General features: G+C 41.7%; 1 protein-coding gene across 1 annotated transcript; it reads left to right on the forward strand.

The window, feature by feature from the left end:
* Nucleotides 1–11,090: 11,090 nt before the first annotated feature.
* On the forward strand, nt 11,091–22,198 carry kcnmb2 (potassium large conductance calcium-activated channel, subfamily M, beta member 2). The gene is made up of 6 exons (XM_050032897.1): nt 11,091–11,430; nt 18,258–18,351; nt 18,777–18,899; nt 19,073–19,246; nt 19,516–19,711; nt 21,326–22,198. Exons 3-6 carry the CDS (start codon nt 18,841–18,843, stop codon nt 21,608–21,610), a joined length of 714 nt encoding a protein of 237 aa, XP_049888854.1. The 5' UTR covers nt 11,091–11,430; nt 18,258–18,351; nt 18,777–18,840; the 3' UTR covers nt 21,611–22,198.
* The last annotated feature ends 441 nt before the right edge of the window (nt 22,199–22,639 follow it).

Below are 22,639 nucleotides of genomic sequence, written 5' to 3' on the forward strand. Positions count from 1 at the left end.
CTATGTTGTTGACTTTTGCAGCACTTTGCCTTTATTTTTATTTCTTCTTAACAGGCATATGTTTGTTGTGCACATGGATGATTACTGTGTACTGCAAATTCTAAAGTGTAGGCAGGGGCGTGAATATAGACAGTGGTGCACTGGGGCCCATGGGGTGGAGGGGCCCGATTGCCACCTGGAAATTCGTCCGTGTTCAAAGAAGAACTTCCGTTAAATCAAATATAATGCGATTTTCTATACATGCCCTCAATCCATCTCCATCGTGGTTTTCTGTTTTTGTAAAATAGTATCAATTTCTTACAAATTATATGCTTATAAACAAAAACAAACAAAAAAAGCCCTGTAATTTAAAGGCCTTTTCACACTGAGTCCCTTGTTTTGGGATGCTTTTTTAAATATGTCATCCGAAAAAAATTGTTACACACAGAAACCTTGCACGCTGATTACGATGCATTATAATGTTCTATTCGGTGCGAAAATTCGTGACGAAATGAAAAGACATTCCCTACTTTGCCTCTCTCCACTGGATGTACCTATCTGGCTGTCATCACTCCCTCCCTGTCTTTTATATGGCAACACAGCTGCATGAAGGGGCAGAGCTGTCCTCCACGTTCTGTGTGCTGCCCACATCCTCCTCCAAATCATCATCAGTCACCTAGATATTACTATCTGACCTGTTGAACGAGAGCTATCTGAGTTATAAAATGATTCTGTGGGCCCCGTTCCTCTGTCTTATCGCAGCTGAGTCCCACTGCCTCCCTGGTCAAATCACTCTAAAGGCTGCCAACGGATGTGGAAAAATAGAAAATCAAACCTGTTCCGAAAAATTTCATGATGGACGAAAGTTTTGAACACTGTGCAAATGTGATTGACACAGTGTGAGATTGTTTTTATTTTAGACGTGTGATAGTTTTGGATGAAAAAAAACGGACTCAGTGTGCAAAGGCCTTAACTCTAAAAAAACCCTAATTAGTTAAACTAATAAGTTCCTATTTTCTTTTGTTTTTTTTGTCATATACAGATACATAATGATGATTGCTGGGTAACATGTATGTTGATGTTGTCCACTGTCAAGTCTCTGTTTAATCATGTAATGAGACCATACGATTTACAGCAGCTAGTTTAGGTGCAAAATCTAAAAGCTGGGCACATCTGCAAACATAAAAGTGGCAGTAAGACACACTGTTGGTGAAAATACATATGCCTAAAACTGTGTGCACGCTTCATAAGTAGTAACTAGGACGCACTAGGAATAGGTTCAGAATAGCATTGGGGCCCATCGTAGCTACCTTACGCCACTGGTGTTGGGGCCCCCTGGCCTTCACCTGCAAAATGTCAGTCAGTGCGTTTACATGACATTAGAGAAAATCGATTCATTGTGTTAATCCAACTAAAACTGGACTTTTAAAATCCATGTGAACAACTGAAACTGAAATCGTACTAAACAGAATTTCTCAGAGTCTGACTAACACCCAGATAACACGACTGGGAGTCAAATCATTCCTGCATGTTTACAGTCAGTTGGATGCAAACTGGCCAAGGCACTCTGCACATGCTCCACAGTTTCCGCCCCGGGCTTTGACCCAGAAGTTGAAAGCATTAAATGCATAGCAGAAGAAGTTGGTAACAACGTGATGAAATCTACATCCAGAGCTGGATATTTTTGGACAGATGAAATGTACAGAGCTGTAAAGATGTCCACCATTGAACCAGTTTGCCACTAGTTAACTAACTGTAGCTGACTTGTTGATTGTTCACACTATGATGTAATAGGTCAACCAATACTAACGAGCTACAATGGGGCATATTGCCACCTAGTGGAGTTGGACATACTTCTGTCAATAAATCAATTCCTCTTCCGTGCTTGTATAGTGCATGGGACGACGACAGCTGTTCAGTTAATAGATGGCATTTTGTGGTAGCACGTTATTGCATCTCTGGTAGAGGAGCTAAAATTAGCACATTCATCCAGCTGTCATATTTCTATTACTGCCAATTGGGGCCAGGGCCGATAAATACCTGTGACTACTGCAGAGTCAATTGACCCCGGTGTGAATGCCGATTGTAGCCTTTCCCATTACCATTTTAGTGGGTTTTTGTGCAGTGGGAAAGGGGCTTAAAATGAACAGTTACCAGCCAGGGGGAGACTCAAAACGGCCAAGAGATGCAAAAACACCACAGAAAGATGCAAAGGAACTGCAAAGAGACACACAGTAACTACCACAAGGGGCAAAACAACCTCAAAGAGACACTGAATGGCCAAAAAATGATCTCCAAAATGACTGGAAAGAGATGCAAAACTACTACAAGGAGACACAAAAGCACAGAAAGATACATAACAACTGCAAAAAAGAGGCCAAACCACCACAGAGCCTCTGAATCTTGATCCTATTTATGAGAGGTGGTGGGGCTTTTTACATATTTGTGCCCAGGGGCCTGTTCCTTCATAATCTACCCATGGTTGTGCAAAAAAACACCAAAGCAAATTCCTTGTTAGTAAAAACATACTTGACAATAAACCTTATTCTGGTTCTGATTATGAAATGTGAAGGATTCGCTTCAGAAAATGTGCGCTGACCTTCATTGTTGAGTTTATCTTGTATCACAGTGCACCTTATTTGGCTGTGATTAGTGGCTGTCCCCATTTAAGTGGCTGCACTGCCTCAGCCCTCTCCTGCATAAGATGATGACATAGCATGAAATGTTGAATAAGGGACCATTAAATTAGTTGCATAACATAACAGCAGCGGGCGAGTGTGCAGCATATTCAGTACATCCTTTGTTACAGTGTTTGTTTCTTGTTGCCACAAATGTAATAATCTCTGTGGGGAATTGTAGCTGCCCTTACAACGTTCCTTCTTTATTCATCACACACTGCGCACCCTCACGAACAAAGAACAACCACAACTTTGTGAGGCAAATGATGTATCATTGCAATAATGGCCCGGCATTAGTCAAGTTTGCATTGCATTTGCATGCAATCAGATGGGTACTCGATCTGACTAACTGTGTTGTTGAGTGACGGATTTGGCTGTAGCTTTGTCGGCTGCTGCAGTCCACTGATTTTGTTTTGCCTCTGCTACCTCTCAGCCTCTGAGCTGCTTGATCCTCCCACTCAATTATATCAGTGCTCATCTGGCCCTTTCGAGTTACAACATCCTTGTAACTCGTCCATCAGAGACCTCCCTGTCTAATATCTTGTGCCACACATTCACCAATATGGTCGGGCACAGGCGTAGATTTCAGGGGGGAAGCAGGGGACACGTTCCCCTCAATTTTACAAGCATGTGCGTTTGTCCCCACCTAAGAATAGCATGAATGAGGATTTGTATTTTTTACAAAATTCAAGACACTTGGTGCATGAAAAAAATCACCAGAATACATAAACTGAAAGCTCCAGTTTGTTGGACTTAGGAGGATATATTGTCAGAAATGGAAAATCATATAATAATTATGTTTTCTTTGGTGTATAATCACCAAAAAATAAGAATTATTGTGTTTTTGTTACCTTAAACCAAGCCATTCATGTTTACATAGGGAGCAGGTTCTCGTCTACGGAGTCCACAATGTTGCGCAAACATGTTTCCACGACAGCCGGGAACGAACAATCTGAACACTGGCACTAATTTTTTTGTTTTCGAGTCGGCCACAGTAGTAAGCAGCCCCTCTGCAAGCCCAACAGCATGTTGCATTTTGCAGTCCTCACCTCTAGATGGCACTAAATCCTATGCGCTGCTCCTTTAAGTGTTTGACGCTCAACTTTTTTGGCGGAGGACCCCCAAATCCCCCATTTCATGAGTTCTCCCCAATGTTGAAACAAAACCTACGCCCTTGTGCTGGGGTGATAGGATATTACAATGCATTGTCATTTCTTCACATAGAGGAACACTGGGAGGAATCTGCCGTCTCAGTGTCAAAAACCCAGTGATAGAGGTGAACTTTGATACTTACTCAAAACTGTGCGCAAAATCCTGCCAAACAGGTTTCAGTTTCAGCGCTGTTTGCCTCTATTAGTTCATTTACGGGTGATTTCCCACATTCTGCCTATGGCTTCTTTCTCCTCAGGCCAGGAGAAACAGAAATATGTGCTCCATCACTCCCACTGTGCGAGGGTGTTTTGGCTGCCAGTGAAGCAAATTCCTCCTCCCCGATGCCAAGCTTTACGCAATATATGATTCACTCTACGGACGAATATTGTGAATTGACTGACCTCTTCTCTGTGACTGTAAATCCTACTCATCCTTTTTTTACATACAGTACATGCACAAACTGTATACTGATGTAAAAACAGTACAACATGCAGTTGTAAGGATCTGTACATTGTACGTTCCACTTGTGTCCACACAGTATAGTAGCTGTCCATACAGTGAGGTGGGCACTGTTTCCCTTCATAAATGTGAGACTGGAAGGAATACAGCAGTACGGTATCTGTGTGGGGGCGGGGAGCTAATCTGCAGGACAATAACACGAGGTTGCTAGGGATGTGAGCACAGCGGCAACACTGATAAATATGTGCTGGACCTGTTGGCATTGTGTAATTGCTTGGATACTGCCACACAAGTAGCAGAAAGCTTTATCAGCTGCCTTAGCAACAGCAGTGTTGCCTTTTCATTTTTGTGTAAAGGAGAAAGAAAATGAGCAGGAGATTAGTGGCTACATCTAGGATAAGGAAAAACAGGGCATGTTCATCTTCTTTTAAGAGAAGACAGAAAAGATATCAAGCTATAAATAATGATAGGACATCAGTGGCTCCATATTTTCTTTTAAACTTGCAAAGCCGTTAAAATTCGTCGTAACATTCGTCAGGTAAATTAGACAAGACAAGACAAGACAAGACAAGATAGGATAAGATAAGATAGGACTCTTGGAGCCATACTCTCAGCAAATTTTCATTTCCTAGGATGGCAAAGGCATGACCCACCCTTCCTGCCATCTGATTGGCTAGTACTCGTTGTCTTTGTTGGTTGGATTGGTTAGGTTTAGGAAAGAGGAGTGCAATTGACTAAGGTTATGGTAAGAATGTCAGGGTGAGCCAGTCAGAGACAGAGTGCCTGTGCTATCCTAGGAAACACAAATTCATGTACTCTAAACCCAACAGGAAGTCAGCCATTTTGAAGTTATGTAAATTTTAGCCGCTTGGAAATTTCAACCATTTCCAAGCGTTGTACTTTAACAAACTCCTCCGAGAATTTTTTCCAGATTGACTTTAAATTCAGGAAGTACAATCTTAAGACCTTGGCGTTTTCAAGATGCAAAGCATTTGAGTTTTCGTGGAATGCCGTGGCTGTGGCAAGGCATCGAATTTCCATGTTTTGCCACCCAACAGGAAGTGGTTTGTAACTCGACTGAACATGGTCCAATCAGCCCCATAGCTCACCTTTGATAAGAGTCCCAGCCTGATGACATCTACATGCCAATTTTTAGTTAACCACAGTGCCACCTACTGGCAACAGGATATGACAGGTTTTACTTTTTGAGATTCTGGCAAGTTGACCTGTTTCACCTCAAATGTTTTTTTTCCAGAAAAGCCTTAAGACCTTTATGATGCTTTATTGTGAAGATGGTGAGGTTTCATGAGATGGCGTTGCTGTGGTGACGCAGCATATTTTGATGTTTCGAAATGACACAGCTCAGCCCGCCACGAACACGTTAAGGCGTTGATATTTGGTTGAATTTAGGCTGTGATGTCTGGTGACCAAGATTCAATGTCAGGACACCGCGGTCTCACTCTGAAGTCGCCGAAATCCGATGCTTGAGCAGTGACTTGTGTCCTTTAAAAAAAAAGTTGTCCTTTAACGTCGGCATGATGTGTGGCTGGTCGCCGGTATAGTTTGACAGCGCTCAATGGCATCAAGGGGAAATGCGGCGGGACAAGAACGACAGTTAAGTTGGCGAAAGTCCGAGTTGGGTGAGTGGAAGGGGTGGTGGATGTGTCCAACAAACTCGAGTTTCATCCGAGAGAGTGGTGTTCGCATCCCGTAAGATTCTAAAGCCCTGTTCTTTCTTCCTAACCCTAACTACGTGCTTTTGTTGCCTAAACCCAACCACGTGCGTTAGTTGTTGGAGGAAAAAAAATTAATTTGTGTCGTTGTGCTGATGTAAGACAATGCATGTAAGGGGCAGAACTTGGACATGGTGTCCCAGAACGTCAACACCCAACACACCCAGGTACCTTGCACGTCTGCACGTGGAAGGTCCATGACCAAATGTCAAAATGTAAGGAGGTCGGAGTGAGAATGTGTTGGTCAGGACAACATCTAAAGCCAACATCAGTTTGGAGTAGAATACTGATGACAGATGGTGTTTATATTTTGTTGGTTTTAAGTTGTGTTGTTCAGTAACCGAAATCCAAAATCTTCCAAACATCTCATGCCAATGTCACCTTGATGCAGAATAACAACATTTAGCTGTAAGCTATGGAGGACAAAACCCAACATCTATAAAACATCATAATGTTACTTCAACACAGCATGAAATTCTAACGTTAGACATTTAAAATATCTTCAACCTGATTTTCATTCCAACCAAAATTTAGCATCTCTGACGTATGAGTCCCGCGTCTTTCTGATGTCATAATGACATCCAGTGCCAGCTGGGAAGACGCTGTTGTAACTTAACCTTACATCATCCAATCTGCCCTACATTTGACATGCTGGATAAGTGAACATGCACAGAATAGGAGATCTGACATGCTCATGATTTGCATTCATTTTATTTGTCATTACAGATGTCGGTAATTTCTTAAAATAAAAGCATCTATCACAAAGATCTAAAGTATAATGAAACATATGTACATTGGAGAGTCCCAACCTTCAGACTGGGAGCCACTGTGTTACTTCCTTCAGCAGAGGGATGCACAGCAGCACAGGTGACACTTCACTCCATCACCACACAAATATAAATAACACTCCTTGTGTCTGAGCTACATGCTACAGTATGTGTTAAATAACAGCAATGCAAATATAGGGCCAGACCAACTTGACCTAAAAGCTGTTACACACTCGAGCCCACCGCACATGCATCATTAACATGATGTATCATGTCTGCGAGGGAGTGAGGGACAGAAAAAGAGGAAAAGGGAGCAGGAGAAGGGACTGCAGCTCAGCTCCACTGCCTGCTCAGCAAGAGCTATTTTTAGATCCCGAGAAACAAAGAAGCAGAATCGCCTTTCATCCCCCCCGTAACTCTGTTGTTTCACCTCCAAATGTGGCACTCGAAGACAGTCTGCACCTCTTTGTTGCTATGTTTAGGCCCAACCTCAAATAAATGCCTCTCCATCTGCCCTTGAATCTTTTTCTCTCCTCATCCTGCTATATTTGTGCTCGTGTTTTCCTGCTGTCTCACTGTATGTTAGAAAGGGGCTGTTATTCTTTTCAAGGCTGAATCTAAGGCCGGGGTATAATTAGAGGGGGAAGCATCTGAGCTAAGAAGCAGGAGAGAGCTCTGGAGTTCTTCAGGGAGATTGTCTTGTACTGTACGGTCCTCTCTGGCCAGCACTGGATGGGGCCTGGAGGAGGCAGAGAATGTGAGGAGTTAAACAGTGCACAGGTCAAGCAGGATCTGATGCCGCTGCTATAAGGGACAGACTGTCATAATCACACGCACCAAGGGGGGTGAGTAGAGACTGCAGCCAAGATGGCTCATCCACTGGGGTCTGCGAGGGAAAATCCCCTAGCTGGTCAGACCAATACTGTCATGGAAATCACTGCGTACAGAGAAGTCACAGCACTAAACAGTCACTACAGATTACCTATAAAGGAAAATATGTTACACAAAAAATGTAATAATAATAATAATAAAAATAATAATCAGGCATTTAAGTAGAATCTATACTGTAAGAAAAATCTGAAATATTTTTTGATTTGGATTTTTTTGCCATACATGTGTTATTTTATATTATTCTGTCATATATTATTCTTCCCAGGGTAAATTTTTTTTATATTAGACAGACTCCGGTACATAAATCCAATAAAAAAATACACAAATTAATAAAAGAAAAAAACAAAACAACAGTAAAAACGTGTCATACATATATTAGAGCTGGCACAATATCAGATTTTTTAACATGATTAGTTAGTAGCCAAGGAGTTCACAGTGACAATATTATCACAGTATCTGTAAAAAAAAAAAGAAAAAAGAAATACTGTCAGTGAAAGTCATCTCAACTTTGTTTATTGTACATTTTATCTCTATTCTTGGTAAATAAATTACACTTTAAATAAAGGTGTGAGTTGCTGGAAAGGGAGACAAAGTGAGAGCTGAAAGAAATGGAAATTATTTAAGAGGTTAACTTCAATACTGGTCTATTGCAACACCCCTAACATATATATTCAGTCCTACTACAGGATCACATAGTCACAGAGGAGCCTGACACTTATTTAGACCTATCTTCCATTTTAACATAACCTCAGACACCGGTCCCAGGGAGACGCCTCATCCTCCTGATCTCCACTTATTCTACTAAACACTCATTCATAAGATTCTGTTTCCACTGTTGCACAAACCCATTCTTTCAGTTCTGGGGCCTTTTTCCCCTCAAGTGTCTTAAAATAACTCAACAGACTGTTACTATCCCCACAATAATAATAGTGACAGTGTTAATTTTTTTCTGGATCATATGAAAATGGGTCTGATTAGTTTTTTCTAGGGCTTGCTTTTTGGCCTTTAATCAATAAGACAGTTGTTAGCATGGAAGGAGGAAAGAGAGGGAGGATGACCACAGATTGGACTCGAATCTACGGCTGCTACGGCAAGAACAAAGCCTTTGTACATGGGGCTGATTCTAATGTGCATCTTTCAAAAAAACAACAAAAAAACAATGGAAGTAGTCATTTGTAATAATAGTAATAATAATAATAAGTTTATTTGGTACAGCACCTTTCACAGAAACAAAATTCACAAGGTTCTTCTAAAAAGACGACCATAAAAAACAGAAACAAAAACACAGGCGACTGAAAACCAAGGACAACTTAGGAACAAAGGCCATTTTGAAAAGAAGGGTGCTTTTTGCAGGCTTCTGCGGAGACTGCAGACCATAGTGTTGGAACCACTGCTGCAAAGGCACGAACAGTTTTTGTTTTCAGTGTAGAGAAATGGAAATCCAGTCAGCCAGAGATACTCAATTCACAAATCTGGCCCATGATGGGGTGCCTTGGTGGCCTGCCAACCATTTTCTAATTCACAGTGAAAGAAAATTGATTTACACTGGGATTCTTTTTGTACTTTGAATCTAAATAATGTGCAAGAGTGCTTAAAATAGCACCACAATAGATTAAAAAAAAGTGACAGGGGGGGATCCCAAGACCCCCCTGACAGCAAGGCCATAACAATTGGAGTCAACAATGGGGGGACCACATCTGCTGGGGGAGTGGTAGGGCTGTGGGTCAAAACATATCAGAATTTGAAAACTAATTTTCTGTTATATTATATGATTTATTATAAGCAGGTACAGCTGTGTAGTATACTAAACAGATTTTCAATAAATGGACACGCAAAACTGCAGTACACTGTAATACTAGAGCCAGTGGTAATAGTAATGGCAATTTGTTACATTTATTTATGATTCTGATTAAGCATAATTAAATGGGGGAGGGTTGGCCCTCTCCAGATATATATTACAAATACTGCTTTACATGACAGAGGTCCAGGGTAAGCCTTAAATCCTAGAAATGCCCTGCGTACACCTGACCTCTGTGGGTTGTCTGTGCAGGGCTGCTGCGACTGTACTTGCCTCTTGTCAAAGATGAGTGAGGACAGCAAAATATAATCAGTGTTCAATATTAACTGGCTCCTGGCCTCCTGTTGTTTCAGAAAACTAACTCTTGGGCAAAGAAAGTTGAGTATTGTTGAAGGAGGCCTTGGTTGATGATCTAAGAGACCTCCTGGTGATGAAGGGACAGAGAAGGTCACAGATGTACTTGAACACAAAGGGCTCTATATGTGAGGAAAAGTATCCTAAAATGAATCCTATGCAAAGGGAAGCCAATGTAAAGGAGGTAATGCACAACTCTGTAATTCACGTGTGTGTCCTGTATCTGACTCTGCCTCTGGTGCTTGGGGTTTCCAAGAACATAACACAGTACAGTATAGTGTGATTCAATCTTTCCTGGGTATCCATAAATTTACCTCAGTTCTTCCCATTAGTGGAGACATGGGATGGGAACCTCCATACATCAGGCATAAATGTCAAATGCTTGGGCTTTGGCATAGACTTGTGAAGATGTCGGATCAGAGATTCACAATTGGGACACCTCCCACTGTCATCCCTGGGCTAATGAGCTGAAATCATTATTTTATTTGAACATTTTGTCATTTATTTTCCAGAACAGGTTAACCTGTGATATTCAGATTAGGCGTGAAATGTTTCGCATGTTTAGAGAAAAATGGTCTGATGACATGTGGTACAAACCAAAACTACGAACTTATTGTCTTAGTGTGGTGCCTTATGGGAAGACCCCTGAGTGCACAGAGTTTGTTTGTTGTGTAATTCAGGTGAAGTTGAGAATGAGGTTCACTTCTTGTTTTACTGTCCTGTATATGAAGTCATAAGGAATGCACTTTTCGGTAAGATGACCCCAATATATGTTGATTTCTTTGAGTTTTGCTTCAGAAAGGGAAGCTTTTCTGTGGCTGAATTTCTTTACCAACCCTGGCATAGAAGGCAGAGTTAAAGAACATGTACTTTGGATTGTTACTGGGCACATGTAAGTGTGCATGACACAAATGAAAAATCAAATCAAATAAAAAAGTCTACTAAGAAAGAAAGAAAGGCAAAGATAGAACTTTAAACATCTATTACCAACACACTGACTAAACTGGCCTTGATTACTGTATTTGTGCAGATTTATATATCATCAAATCAAATTTCACACATTTGCACTTGTCATTTTGCCAAAATAAAAGCATCACTTCTTTCCATGTGATCTGTTGCTGGTGATGAATCAAAGAACACCACCCCCTAATTCATCTTCCTCCAGTTTCTGAGGCTGCAGAGACACCTTGTGGCGAGACACGACCATGTTTTCCTGTCAGCGCTTGAGCCAGTGGCCTCAGAGCTGCCTATACATACAGTACATTTGTGACATGGACAGACAGAGGTGTTTGAAATAACTGCTCCTGAATTCCTCTGCGGATGTGCAGCAGTGCCTGCAACAAACATAGCGCCAGGCCCACAGTCCAGCCAGTCAGGGCCAGTTATTTGGAGGTACAGTGGAGAGTCATTGTGCTGGACCCGTACTCATTTTAAGCATGACGACATTGTATGGAGAACTCATATTACCCACACAGGTATGGCAGGCATTCTGTTCACTTGGGGAAAGAGTTTAAATAAGAGGTAGCCAGCTGCCGTCCCTGGGAGAGACCACATTGGAGAGCCACTGCTGACAGTTGTAGCCCAAAGTCTGGATTATCATAACAACGTCGCAACAAGAGGTAGGATCTCACAGATTGCACATAATTACCACTGCTGTTTCAGCTCGGCGCACACATAAAAGCTGGGGCTTACTGTAATTTGGATGTGCAAAGACAAGAGATTATTACAGGCACCACAGACAAACACTGAGATTGTATGTGCTCAAAAAAGATCCAGCCCACAACAGAAGGTCAACACACAGCATGGAGCTGAGAATACAAAAGAGTTTGAGTCTCATACATGAGAAATGGATTCATGAGGGCTCAGACTGGGCTGCAATGTGGGCTTTTTAGATTGATCTGCAGTGGAAGATCTGTTTTTATCAAGTGCATTGATAAATCTCAACTGGATGATAATGACAGGCTGTTTTTTACGGAACAACACAACAGTAAACAACTGCAAAATACTCAAAATTAGATTGTAAATGAATGACTGAGTTTTGACATTGTGTAGAATAATAGAAACTGCATGTAAATATGTTTGAGATATGCAGTTAATGGTATAAATATCTTTATTTCTTTCAAAATAAAAGTCCTCTGCTACTTTCATGTTATCACGGGGGGAGACAAACACACATGCTCTAAATAAGCCCCCCCACCCCCGCTCCAAATCTGCACCATGTGTGCACCTCAGGTAAGTGTTTACTGTTCTGCTACACCTGTTGGTCCTGTGCAGCGAAGCATTTGACTGTTTTAAAGGCACCAAACACTACAGGACAACTGACAAGGAGGCAGTAATCACTTAAAGGACGAGGCAGAAAATACATCCTGAGACATTCTCCATCAAAGAGCGTGTTGATAGCAGGCCGGGCTTTGAATTCCACAGCGCTGTTAATGTGAGAGCAAACACACTCTGTGCTAAAGAGAAATTTGCAGGAGGAGATCTGAGCTGTTGGACTTAGTCTCTATATGTCACACACTTTTAGTTTATTTTAATGATGTTCAGGCAATATGAGCTCAATTAAATCCAATGGAAGGATCTTTGTGGCTTGTTTGCATCACATTATGGTCATTTTGTGTCTCTCTGTTGTCAGTTTGGGTCTCTGTTTAGCTGTTTCACATCATTTTGTGATTGTTTTGCATCTCTTTATAGTCGTTTTTGTGTCGTTTCACATTTCTTTGTTGGTATTTTGTGTTTTTGTAGTCAGTATGAGTCTCTTTGTGTTCAATTTGCCTCCCTTAGTGGTCGGTTTGAGTCACTTTGTGATTGTTTTACATCTTTTAGTAGTCGTTTTTGTGGTGTTTCACATTTCTTTGTAGTTATAGTAGTCGTAATAACTGTCTTTGTAGTCAGTTTTTATCTCTTTGTGGTTGTTCTGTGGTTATTTTGTGTAGTTTTGTGTCACTTCCTCACCAATTTGCATCTTTTTGTAGTCAGTTTGTGTCTCTGTAGTTATTTTGCATCTTTTTGTGGTCAGTTTGTGTCTCTTTGTGGTTGGTTATTGTCACTTTGTGATTATTTTGCATCCCTTGTTAGTAGTTTTTGTGTCAATTCACATATCTATGTGGTTTTTCTTGTGTCTGTGTGGATGTTTGTATCTCTGTGGTCAGTTTTTGTCTCTTTGGGGTTTTGCATCACTTTGTAGTCGTTTTTGTGGTGTTTCACATTTCTTTGTAGGTATAGTAGTAGTAGTAGTAGTCTTTGTAGTCAGTTTTTGTCTCTTTGTGGTTGTTCTGTGGTTGTTTTGTGCTGTTTTTAGTCACTTCCTGATCAATTTGCATCTCTTTGTGGTTGATTTGCATCTCTTTGTTGTCAGTTTTTGTCTCTTCGTGGTAGTTTTGTGTCAATTTGGGATCGCTTTGCATCTCCTAGTAGTTGTTTTTGTGTCATTTTTCATATCTTAATTTGTGTCTTTGTGGATGTTTGTATTTCTTTTTGGTCATTTAGTGTCTCTTTGTTTCTTTGTGGCAATTTTGCATCACTTTGTGATAGTTTTCCATCTCTTTGTAGTAATGTTTTTGTCATTTGCCATTTTGTTTGTAGTTATTTTGCGCCTTTGCTGATGTTTGTATCTCTTTGTGGTCATTTTGTGTCTCGTTCTAGTCAGTTTTGTCTCTTTGTGGCTATTTCGCATCTCTCAGTAGTCATTTTGCATCTCTCTGTAGTATGTTTGAGTCTCTTTGTTATTGTTCTGCGTCACTTTGTGATCGTTTTGCCTCTTAGTAGTCATTTTTGTGTCGTTTCACATTTCTTTCTTGCTATTTTCTGTCTTTTGTAGTTATTTGTGTCTCTTTGTAGTCAGTATATGTCTCTTTGTTGTTGTTTTGCGTCACTTTGTGATCATTTTGCATCTTTCAGTAGTCATTTTTGTGTCGTTTCACATTTAATTGTAGTTATTTTGTGTCTTTTGTGTCTCTTTGTAGTCAGTTTGTGTCTCTTTGTGGTTGTTTTGTGTCTCTTTGTAGTTGTTTTGAGTCTCTAGGGGACACTCTGCAGGTGACACCGAATTTTCAGATGCTGCTGCTGGTTGAAAAACTACAGCTGAACTATAGTGATTAGTTCACACTGGAGATGAAGAGACTTTCTAAAGGCCCTCTGACCCTGGAGGGCCCACTCAGTGATCCATCCACTGAATGTATGAGATAACACCTGCTCTGTAGTTATATCGTCTGCCGCATGCCATTTTGGTTTATCACTCATTGAGTCACGTTTTCAGTCTCATGATATAGGAGAGAGGCAGCTGGAAGAAATATGAACCAAGGACGCAGCCATACAGAATATACAGTGAGGTCGGCTGATCCTATCTGCCTCTGGCTCAGGATACTTAGTTCATTAAACTGATAATAGGAAAATGTGAACAATAGGTTCCTGCTGGAGTAAGCAGTTTCACACTAGTGCACCTCCTCAGACACACAAAGACTGTCTCCCTCCAGTGCTTCATGTGGCACTGACACTGCAGACTCAGTAGCTTTTTAAATAAGCCGTGATATGAGGAGGGACGCAAATTTATGCAAAATCAGTTGGTGACTGTCATTCAGAACCACCACTCACCCTATGACTATTATACTATTTCTGATTCAGTTAAGTTTTAGCCATTTTAATTTAACAATTTCAGATGTCCAGGGGTCTCAAGAACTTAGATGGAATTAACTTTTTTTATTGCCTCAAATGGATAAAATCTCCACCTCTGTCAGTTTAGATAATTGAGGAAAAAAATGATTGAATGACAAAACTGCAGAGAATAAGACCTCTTTATGAAAAGAACAATGTTGGATGTGGGAAAATACAAATTTAACATTCTGAAGATTTTGTTTAAATGTTTTAAATTTGTTTCCTTTATCTGAAGCTAACTCCGAAGGCCGAGTGAGGTCAGGCTAAAAGCTGTGAGACTGCAAGGACGGCGTCTCTGTCCATCCCATCTATGCAGCAAAATTCTGGGCTGAAAATTGACGGCAACATAGAAGTGGCAAAAACTGCAGTTCTTTGAATGGCCACTTGGGGCTGGCTCCAGAAGCCGGTCAGTTCCCATAGACCCTCATGTTACAATGCTCAACTTTACAGCGGAAATAAACATGTTTACAGCCTGGTGCAAAAAAACGGTTTTGGTCTCTAGCTAATTTCAAGATTCATGACAACTGTACGGAGGGTGAATTTTTATTAGACTCACCCGTTTAGATTTTATTAAAGCTTAAAGTTACGCATAATTAAGGGCGGGCTGCTTGTGTCCTCGGATTCTCAGTCAGATCCAACTTTAATCCAAATATAGTCATTTCTGGCTCCAAGATGGCAACAGCTGACATACCAAACCCAAGGCTTTAAAACAGAAGTCAACAAACTATTGAGTGACATCACAGTAGCTACGTGCATTATTTTTACAGTCTATGATCCTGCCCTTATAACACTGTTTCACAACTAGGGGTTGTAGGAGCTAAGTTTATTACTTGCAGCTACTGAGATGTTTCACCCGGCCTGACCTGGCTTACGTGCCTACCTCGGTTGATGCCACAGCTTCCTTGGTTGTGTTCAGAAAACGAACTGCAGGCTCCAGTTACATAACAATCATTGTATTTGTTAACACCAGCAAACAACAGTTGAATAAATGTCAGTTTGTTTATCTGTCGTCCAAACTGGACACACAACTTTCCGCACGTTGTGCAGTCTTCTGCACCACAGCGGTGGAAAACCATTTGCCCTTCCAAGGTGAAACACTTTACGGCAACAATGTCAGTCCTTCCTTTTTACATTAATGCCAAAAATACCAATACAGCGCCACCCAGTGTACACATATGGTAAATACAATTAATGTGTGCTGAGTGAAAGGACATATTTGGCTCTTGCAGGGGTACTTTGGAATACTGCAGGGGGTTCGTTCAATAAAAATGTAAATGTTAGTTTGGCAAACCACATTTTATGTTCAATATTCCTGTTTTCAGTGCAATTATTAACTACAGTAAACTGCCACAACAAGCATAATAATGTTGACATTTTTCATTGTGTGATTCTAACAAAAATGTTTTGCACTGTTCAGAGGAAACAATTCAGAAAGTTTGAGAACCACTGCCTTATAGGTTATTAGGTAGGAAGTCACCTGCCACTGTAAGTCCAGCCTACGTGAGACACATCTACAAACTCACTGCTCTCAAACCCCTTTAACAAGTTGGCCCAAGGACTAAGGCGGCCTGTCTGAAAGCGTGTGTGTCCCTATTTAGCTGAAATCAATACAGTCATGTGTGGAACTTGAGGCACTCAAGTGGCAACGTTCAGTGTTCTTTTACAGAGCAGGAAAAATAGGAAAGTTGTAAGACAGGCCATAAAACTCAAGTGTGTGACCCTTTGTTGTGGGTATGTATGCAAAACTGTGTGGAGCGTTTCGAGGAAACCATAAATGTAGATAACATTTATGGTTTCCTTCAGATTTCTTTTTGTCACATGGGGGTTGTCTCTGAGCAACGTTTCCCCCGAGCAGCTGGGAATGTAGTACAATGAGGAAATTACTCATCCAAGAGGAACTTGTTGGCTTGTTTTCTAAGTATTCTTCTTCTTGCACTCCAGTAAGGTTGTTAGCCCCCGCAAAATGAAAACAGTATTGTACTGATATGTGAGATGACTGGATGGAGGCCACAGATCCAGCAGAATATAGAAACTTTTCTATCTTTTTTGATTGTTAAATTTCCAAAAGATTTTGAACACATCTGGAATCTCAATTCTTTAAAACCTCTAATTCTGCCTGCTCCGTTAACCTCAGGGATATAATGTGTTATTATGAAAATCCAGTTTATATTGCTCTTGAATATTTAATTGATTTTGTCATTCTAAATGCCAAATTTTATATTCATGAACAGATTTTTTCTAAATCACATCCCTAAACTTTTATCTTTATCCTAGAATTGAAGGCTTTTCTCAAATCAATTTTTTATGCTAATTAACCTTCTGTTTTGTGCATGTACATGTTGTCAATTAAAAAAAAGGTTTCTAGCTTTTATGCGACACCAGGGTCAGCATGTCTGGATCCCCGTCCCTTTTTGTTGCCCAGCACACAATGCACCGGGTCCTGATGCCAGTCCCTGCAGGTGGTGGGTCAACAGGGCAGCCGCTTCATGTTATTCATTCAGGCTGAGCCCGACCAGGCCCCATGGCCGAAGGCCCGGCCCTGCTTGCTGGCGAGCTCCAACCCCCAGGTCTGGCTCCAAAGGGAGGCCCTGGTGTCCCCATACCAGACTAGATACTCTTTTCCTGATTGTGCCTTTTCATCAAGGTCTTCTTGAACTGCTCTTAGTCTGGCCCCTTTCCTGGGACCACTTTGACTCGGGAAACCCTACCAGGTCAGCCCAGGATCATGGGGACACACAAACCCTTCCACCTTGTTAAGGTGGGGATTCTTGGAGGACAGTGTTCATGAGTGAGGGTAGAATGGAGCATGCGACAATGCAGTGATGGTGGGCGCTGTGCTGGACTGTCATGGTGGAGAGGGAGCTGAGCTAGAGGGCAAAGCTCTCAATTTACTGGTCCATCTACGTCCCAACCCTCACCTATGGTCATGAGTTCAGGGAAATGACCGAAAGAATGAGGTCGTGGACACAAGCGGCTGATATGAGATTCCTCCGTGGGGTGGCTGGGTGCAGCTTTCGAGATAGGGTAAGGAGGGTTCTAGGGTAAGGAGCTCGGACATCTGGAGGGAGCTTGGAATAGAGCTCCCACCGGATGTCTGAGCTCCTTACCCTAGAACCCTCCTTACCCTTACCCTAGAGCCTCTGTTCTTCACTTCTAAAGGGGTCACTTCAGGTGGTTCAGGCATCTGATCAGGATGCCTCCTGGGCACCTCCTGTTAGAGGTGGTCTGGGCACGTTCCACTGGTAGGAGGCCCCGGGGCAGACCCAGAACACGCTGGAGGGATTACATATCTCATCTGGCCTGGGAACGCCTTGGGGTCCCCCAGGAGGAGCTGGAAAGCGTTGCTGGGGAGAGGGACATCTGGAATACTTTGCTCAGCCTGCTGCCCCCACGACCCGGCTTCGGATAAGTGGTTGAAAATGGATGGATGGATAGTTTCTGGCTTTGGGAGAGCACAGCGAATATTGATTGAACTTTCCTCGGCCATGGATATAATATACTGGAATTCTTAATTCAGATGGTGTTTCCTTTCAATATATGAGCAGATGACCACACATAACTCACAGTGTGGCCATGTAAATACATTTTTCTAAATTGTGTTTTGGAGGAAATGCCCGACAATCTCAAGAGTGGGTTTGCATCGACCCTCACGTCAACACTAACCCTTTGGCGACCCACAACAAATAACTCATAATGTCTCACTCGCCCATTAATTTTCACCCGAATCAAGGCTAATGTTATTTATGGATCCAAAGCTGCATGTGTAGCACTGAATTCTGTGTTTTCTAACCGGCAGAGAGCGAGAGGAGGCACAGGCAAAGTGTTGTTGTTGCGCCAAAAGAGCACCCAATGACTTTGTGTTGACAGCAGAAGTGTGCAGGATACAGCAGGTAGGTTTTTCATGAGCGCCTCATCAGCATTAACACCTTTCATCCGTGGCTATCTGTCACCTTGTTTACCCTTTGTAGCGTTTCTTTGTGTTCAAAATGAGATGTTTACCTGGTGGAGACCACTATATCAGGGCTGCTTCCTGTCCCAACACTGCATAACACTCTCATAATCAGGAGCTGCTGTTTGCAGGACTATCAGCAGAGGCGTATACTTAATAATCATTTTGTGCAAAATTGGACATATTTGTAAAATTAGTGAATTTGACAGCAGCCATGCATCAAAGGTACAGTATGATTTGTCATCTTGCACATTTGCTTTGTAACTGGTGACTTCGGAAATCTGTGTTTATGATGCTGGCAAATGAAAGTGTCTGTTAGTGTTTCCGGACAGCTCAACATGGCAACAAACTGGTTGTAATTCACAGATCTTTTCAGCAATCCTTCCGTTCCACTTCAGGAAGCAAAGGAGGACGTGAATCATCAAGAAAGATGTTTTTTGTGGCGGGAGCCAAAAATACAGCTGGAGCGAGCAGAGGAAATGAAAGGAGGTAACAGGTTCAGACCAATTCAGGCTTAAAAATTGACTTAAATTGCAAAATGGGAAATGGGGGCAACCATGGCTCAGGGAGAAACTCTTCCCGATCATGCACTTGGGTTTTTATGTCATAATATTTTCACTGTAGCTTTTAAAAATACACAGAATAATCTCTTTCATTGTCAGGTCAATCTACCAGAAATTTCGAGAGGTAGATTTATTGGACAGGAAGAAGAGGACAGTGACGGCTTTAAAGGCGGGTGAAGATCGAGCCATTCTCCTGGGGCTGGGAATGATCCTCTCCTCAGTCATGATGTACTTTGTCCTGGGAATCACTTTATTACGCTCCTATGCAGACAGGTACAGGCCTGTTGTTTGAATTGTCTTTTTGTTTTACACCCTATAAAGGAGTTGGCTAATATTTCTGTCAGAAGCATGTTTTATTCATCAGATGTACTTGTTGACAAACTGCTCTCAGTGCTCTCTCAACCTGAAAATTGCAAAAATGAATACTTTATGAAACCAGATTTTCAGGAACAAATTATACCTTTCATAGCATGAGATCCCCCGAAATGTATTCTGCTTCTTTTTTTGCATTAAATTGGATCTTCATTTAAATGTCAACACAGTGTGTGGACAGAGGAGGGTGTGTGTGTTGTCCTCAACTCCACGGTCACAGCAGACATGAACTGTTCCTACAACTGTGGGTCAGACTGCTGGAGAGTCTCCAAATACCCCTGTCTGCAGGTCTACGTGAGCGTCAATAACACGGGCCGTGTCAGCCGTTTATCTCACAATGAGGAGACCCAGGACACCAGCTCTGAAGTGAGTACAGTGCCAGAGGGAAAATACTGAAAATTACTGAACCGTTTCAAATGTTGACAACTGCTGTTGGCCTGGTTGTGGACTTACTCTGCTCTCAGTTCAGAAAATGTCAGTTGATAGGATTTTTACCTGGTCAAGCTGAAAGATGATACATGATGTGTCCAGTACTGTAAAATGAAAGGACTACTTAACCCCGCAAATGACCATTTGTATAGCAGTCACTCACCCTATGTCACGCTGAATATTTAAAGAAAACGTTAAGGGTTTTTTTTTTTTTGCATGCCTTCACCGTGAACGAAAAATCAGAAGGGGAGACTTCTTGATGAAATGAAGTATAAGGGGGTCATCGCAGTGTGTGGCTTCCGCTGGCAAAGTTCCAGTGGCTGGGGACACTGTTTATCTGCACACACTGCGATGATGCAAAGCTGGTTCAATATCAGCAAAGTTTCCCTTTATATTCATTGTCTTGTGTGGCGATCAGCAGTGATGTGGTGGTTCACTTTTACGCTGTGATCTGTAGCCTATAGTTCGGCTTTAGCTTCTAACTATCTTTGTCTTTTTAACCTGTTGTTGCTGCTGAGTCAGTTTGACATCCTGGATATATCCTTCAAACACAGACTGTAGACCCCTCTGTCTGCTTCTCTCTGGAATCACTGCTTCATTTTTACAAGAATATGATAATATTTCTTCAGGGAGTGCAGTTAGTTACAGTGTGGGCTCCATGCTAGCTCCCACAACTTGACGGACCATCACAAAGGGGCAGAGCTTAGCTAATTCTACGTTGATATTCCCAGCTTCTAATCTTAATGCCTCTCAGTGCATGTGCTTAGGAAAACATGGACGTCAATCTGATGTGCGTATGTCAAGTCATACATCAAATAACACAACGTTGTCAGCACAGAGAAATAGCGTATAAAACAAGTCAATTGTCAACAGCTCAAATCAGTGTAAACGGGAGCGAAGTGTAATAATGTGAACCACCAAAATTTTGTGTGCAGATGGTGGAGCTGTTGAATGGATATGTGGAGTTCGAGGTTGCAGAGGTGGCTGTTAGCAGCTAGTTCCGCTTGTTAGCCAATGAACTGCAGCAAAGCAAGCAGCTACCAGCTGTCTGACTTGTCATCTGTTGATTCCTGTAGGACTCCACTTAGATCTGAAGTGGCTAGAGAAGGTTTATGGTTTACAGTGAACTGGGCTACAAATAGTTCTCTTGTCTCAAATTAGTTATTTATGGTGTCAAAGTTTGAGATTTTGAGTTTTTCAACGGACGATCAGTTAGTGTGTGCTCGTGAATCGTATTTTAAACCTGTCAAAAACTCTACTGGTGTCAAAATTATTTGTAGAATTGTAGAAAACATATGTCTAAATAACACCTGATACAACCTCTCAACTTGCAACGTGTCCTCATACAATAGATTGTATGATATCCTACAAATTAGCGCCCCATGAATGATGGTAGCCCAAAGCAAAATTAACCCAACCTGACATCCTTAATTGATATACAAATGGTTATTTTGGGGGGTATGAAGGATTAGCAGCCACAACCACAACAGAAAGTTTGACCAACTGATTGCCCTCTAGATAACCTCAGTGTCCTTCAACCTGTCATTGCAGTGTTTCTACGTGCCCAGGTGCCAGAAGGACAGCTTGGCCATGCACGTCATTATCATGAACATCTCCGAGCGTCTAAAGGTGAACCAGCAGGTCCCCTGTTTCTACGACCCCAGCGAGCAGCAGGAGACCGTCCTCCTGACGCGGCTGTACGACCACAGCGTCATCTTCCACTCGCTGCTGTGGCCCTCCTGCATGCTCATGGGAGGGGCCCTCATCATCGTCATGGTGAAGCTCACGCAATACCTCTCCAGACTGTGCGAAGAGATAGGGAAGATCAAGAGGTGAAATGCAACACAGCAGCTGTCAATGCCGAACACATGGCGGTTTGGTGATGGACGTATGACATGAAAGAGATTGTTTCAACCAAGCGACCTTGCTGTGATCTCTCGCAAACTTTCCTCTTCGGCTGAGGCGTTTGGAACAGCTGGCTTTCTCTCCGGATCGAGGATGTGACTGTTTATAAACGTGAACTGAATGTTCCAGGGCAGAAACTGTCAGATGTATAACTGGCTGTTATACAGAGAAAACTAGGACTGTCTTTTGCATGGTGGTTAAGCACTGTAAAATGTTTTACGGGTACGAGTTTGTTACACTTGTGATAAAATAAACGACACACGTGACATTGGCAACCTGTATTTAAACTGACGGGAGAAATCACTGCTGTCCAAAAATATCCTCTGCATGTGGTTGTTAATGTTGAGGAATGTAACAATGCTGAGAACTTTCCTGAAACTATAATATACTCTCTCAGCGACCAAAAAACATATGCAGGTCTCTCACAATGAAATCTTTCAGAAATGAACATAAGATGTATATGGGCCAAAGTCATCATGTGAGATTTGGATGTCCAAAGCTGTTTATGAAGTAAAAATAAAGAAACATGAAAAAACATATTTATTGAATTGATTTATTGCATTGATGGTATTACAAAGTTTAAGAATTATTAGACATTACAGTAACAAAATATCATAGCAGATAACTGTCCTGACCTCATGGTGAAATGCAAAAAAGCTACATGAAGTGTAAAGCCTAAAATTTATGCCACAGCAATGCATACATTTAAATTTTACAAAAAAAATCATCAAAAAACATCCAGCTGATTGCTATGCATCGGAACATTCTGCCCCAAAACTGGTAGTGAGCCAATGCCATCTGAGATAACGAGCAATCGGAGTAATTTTATGGGGCAATTTATTTTGACATTATCAGATGGGATGTTACACAATCAGGAAGACCCTGAAAGACCCCCATATCATGAAAGGTTAAAAAGTCTCCCTTAAAATGTGTTTAATTTACCCTTTTCATTCACTGGTA

Source organism: Epinephelus moara, chromosome 21 (genome assembly GCF_006386435.1).
Source record: "Epinephelus moara isolate mb chromosome 21, YSFRI_EMoa_1.0, whole genome shotgun sequence".
NCBI lineage: Eukaryota > Metazoa > Chordata > Actinopteri > Perciformes > Serranidae > Epinephelus > Epinephelus moara.

Bases quoted from the DNA above. Each gene is read 5' to 3' on its own strand.
- kcnmb2 (XM_050032897.1), top strand. From the start codon at position 18,841: ATGTTTTTTGTGGCGGGAGCCAAAAATACAGCTGGAGCGAGCAGAGGA. The intron at 19,247-19,515 runs GTACAGGCCTGT...ATGTCAACACAG, and splicing joins TTACGCTCCTATGCAGACAG to TGTGTGGACAGAGGAGGGTG. The intron at 19,712-21,325 runs GTGAGTACAGTG...CTGTCATTGCAG, and splicing joins CCCAGGACACCAGCTCTGAA to TGTTTCTACGTGCCCAGGTG.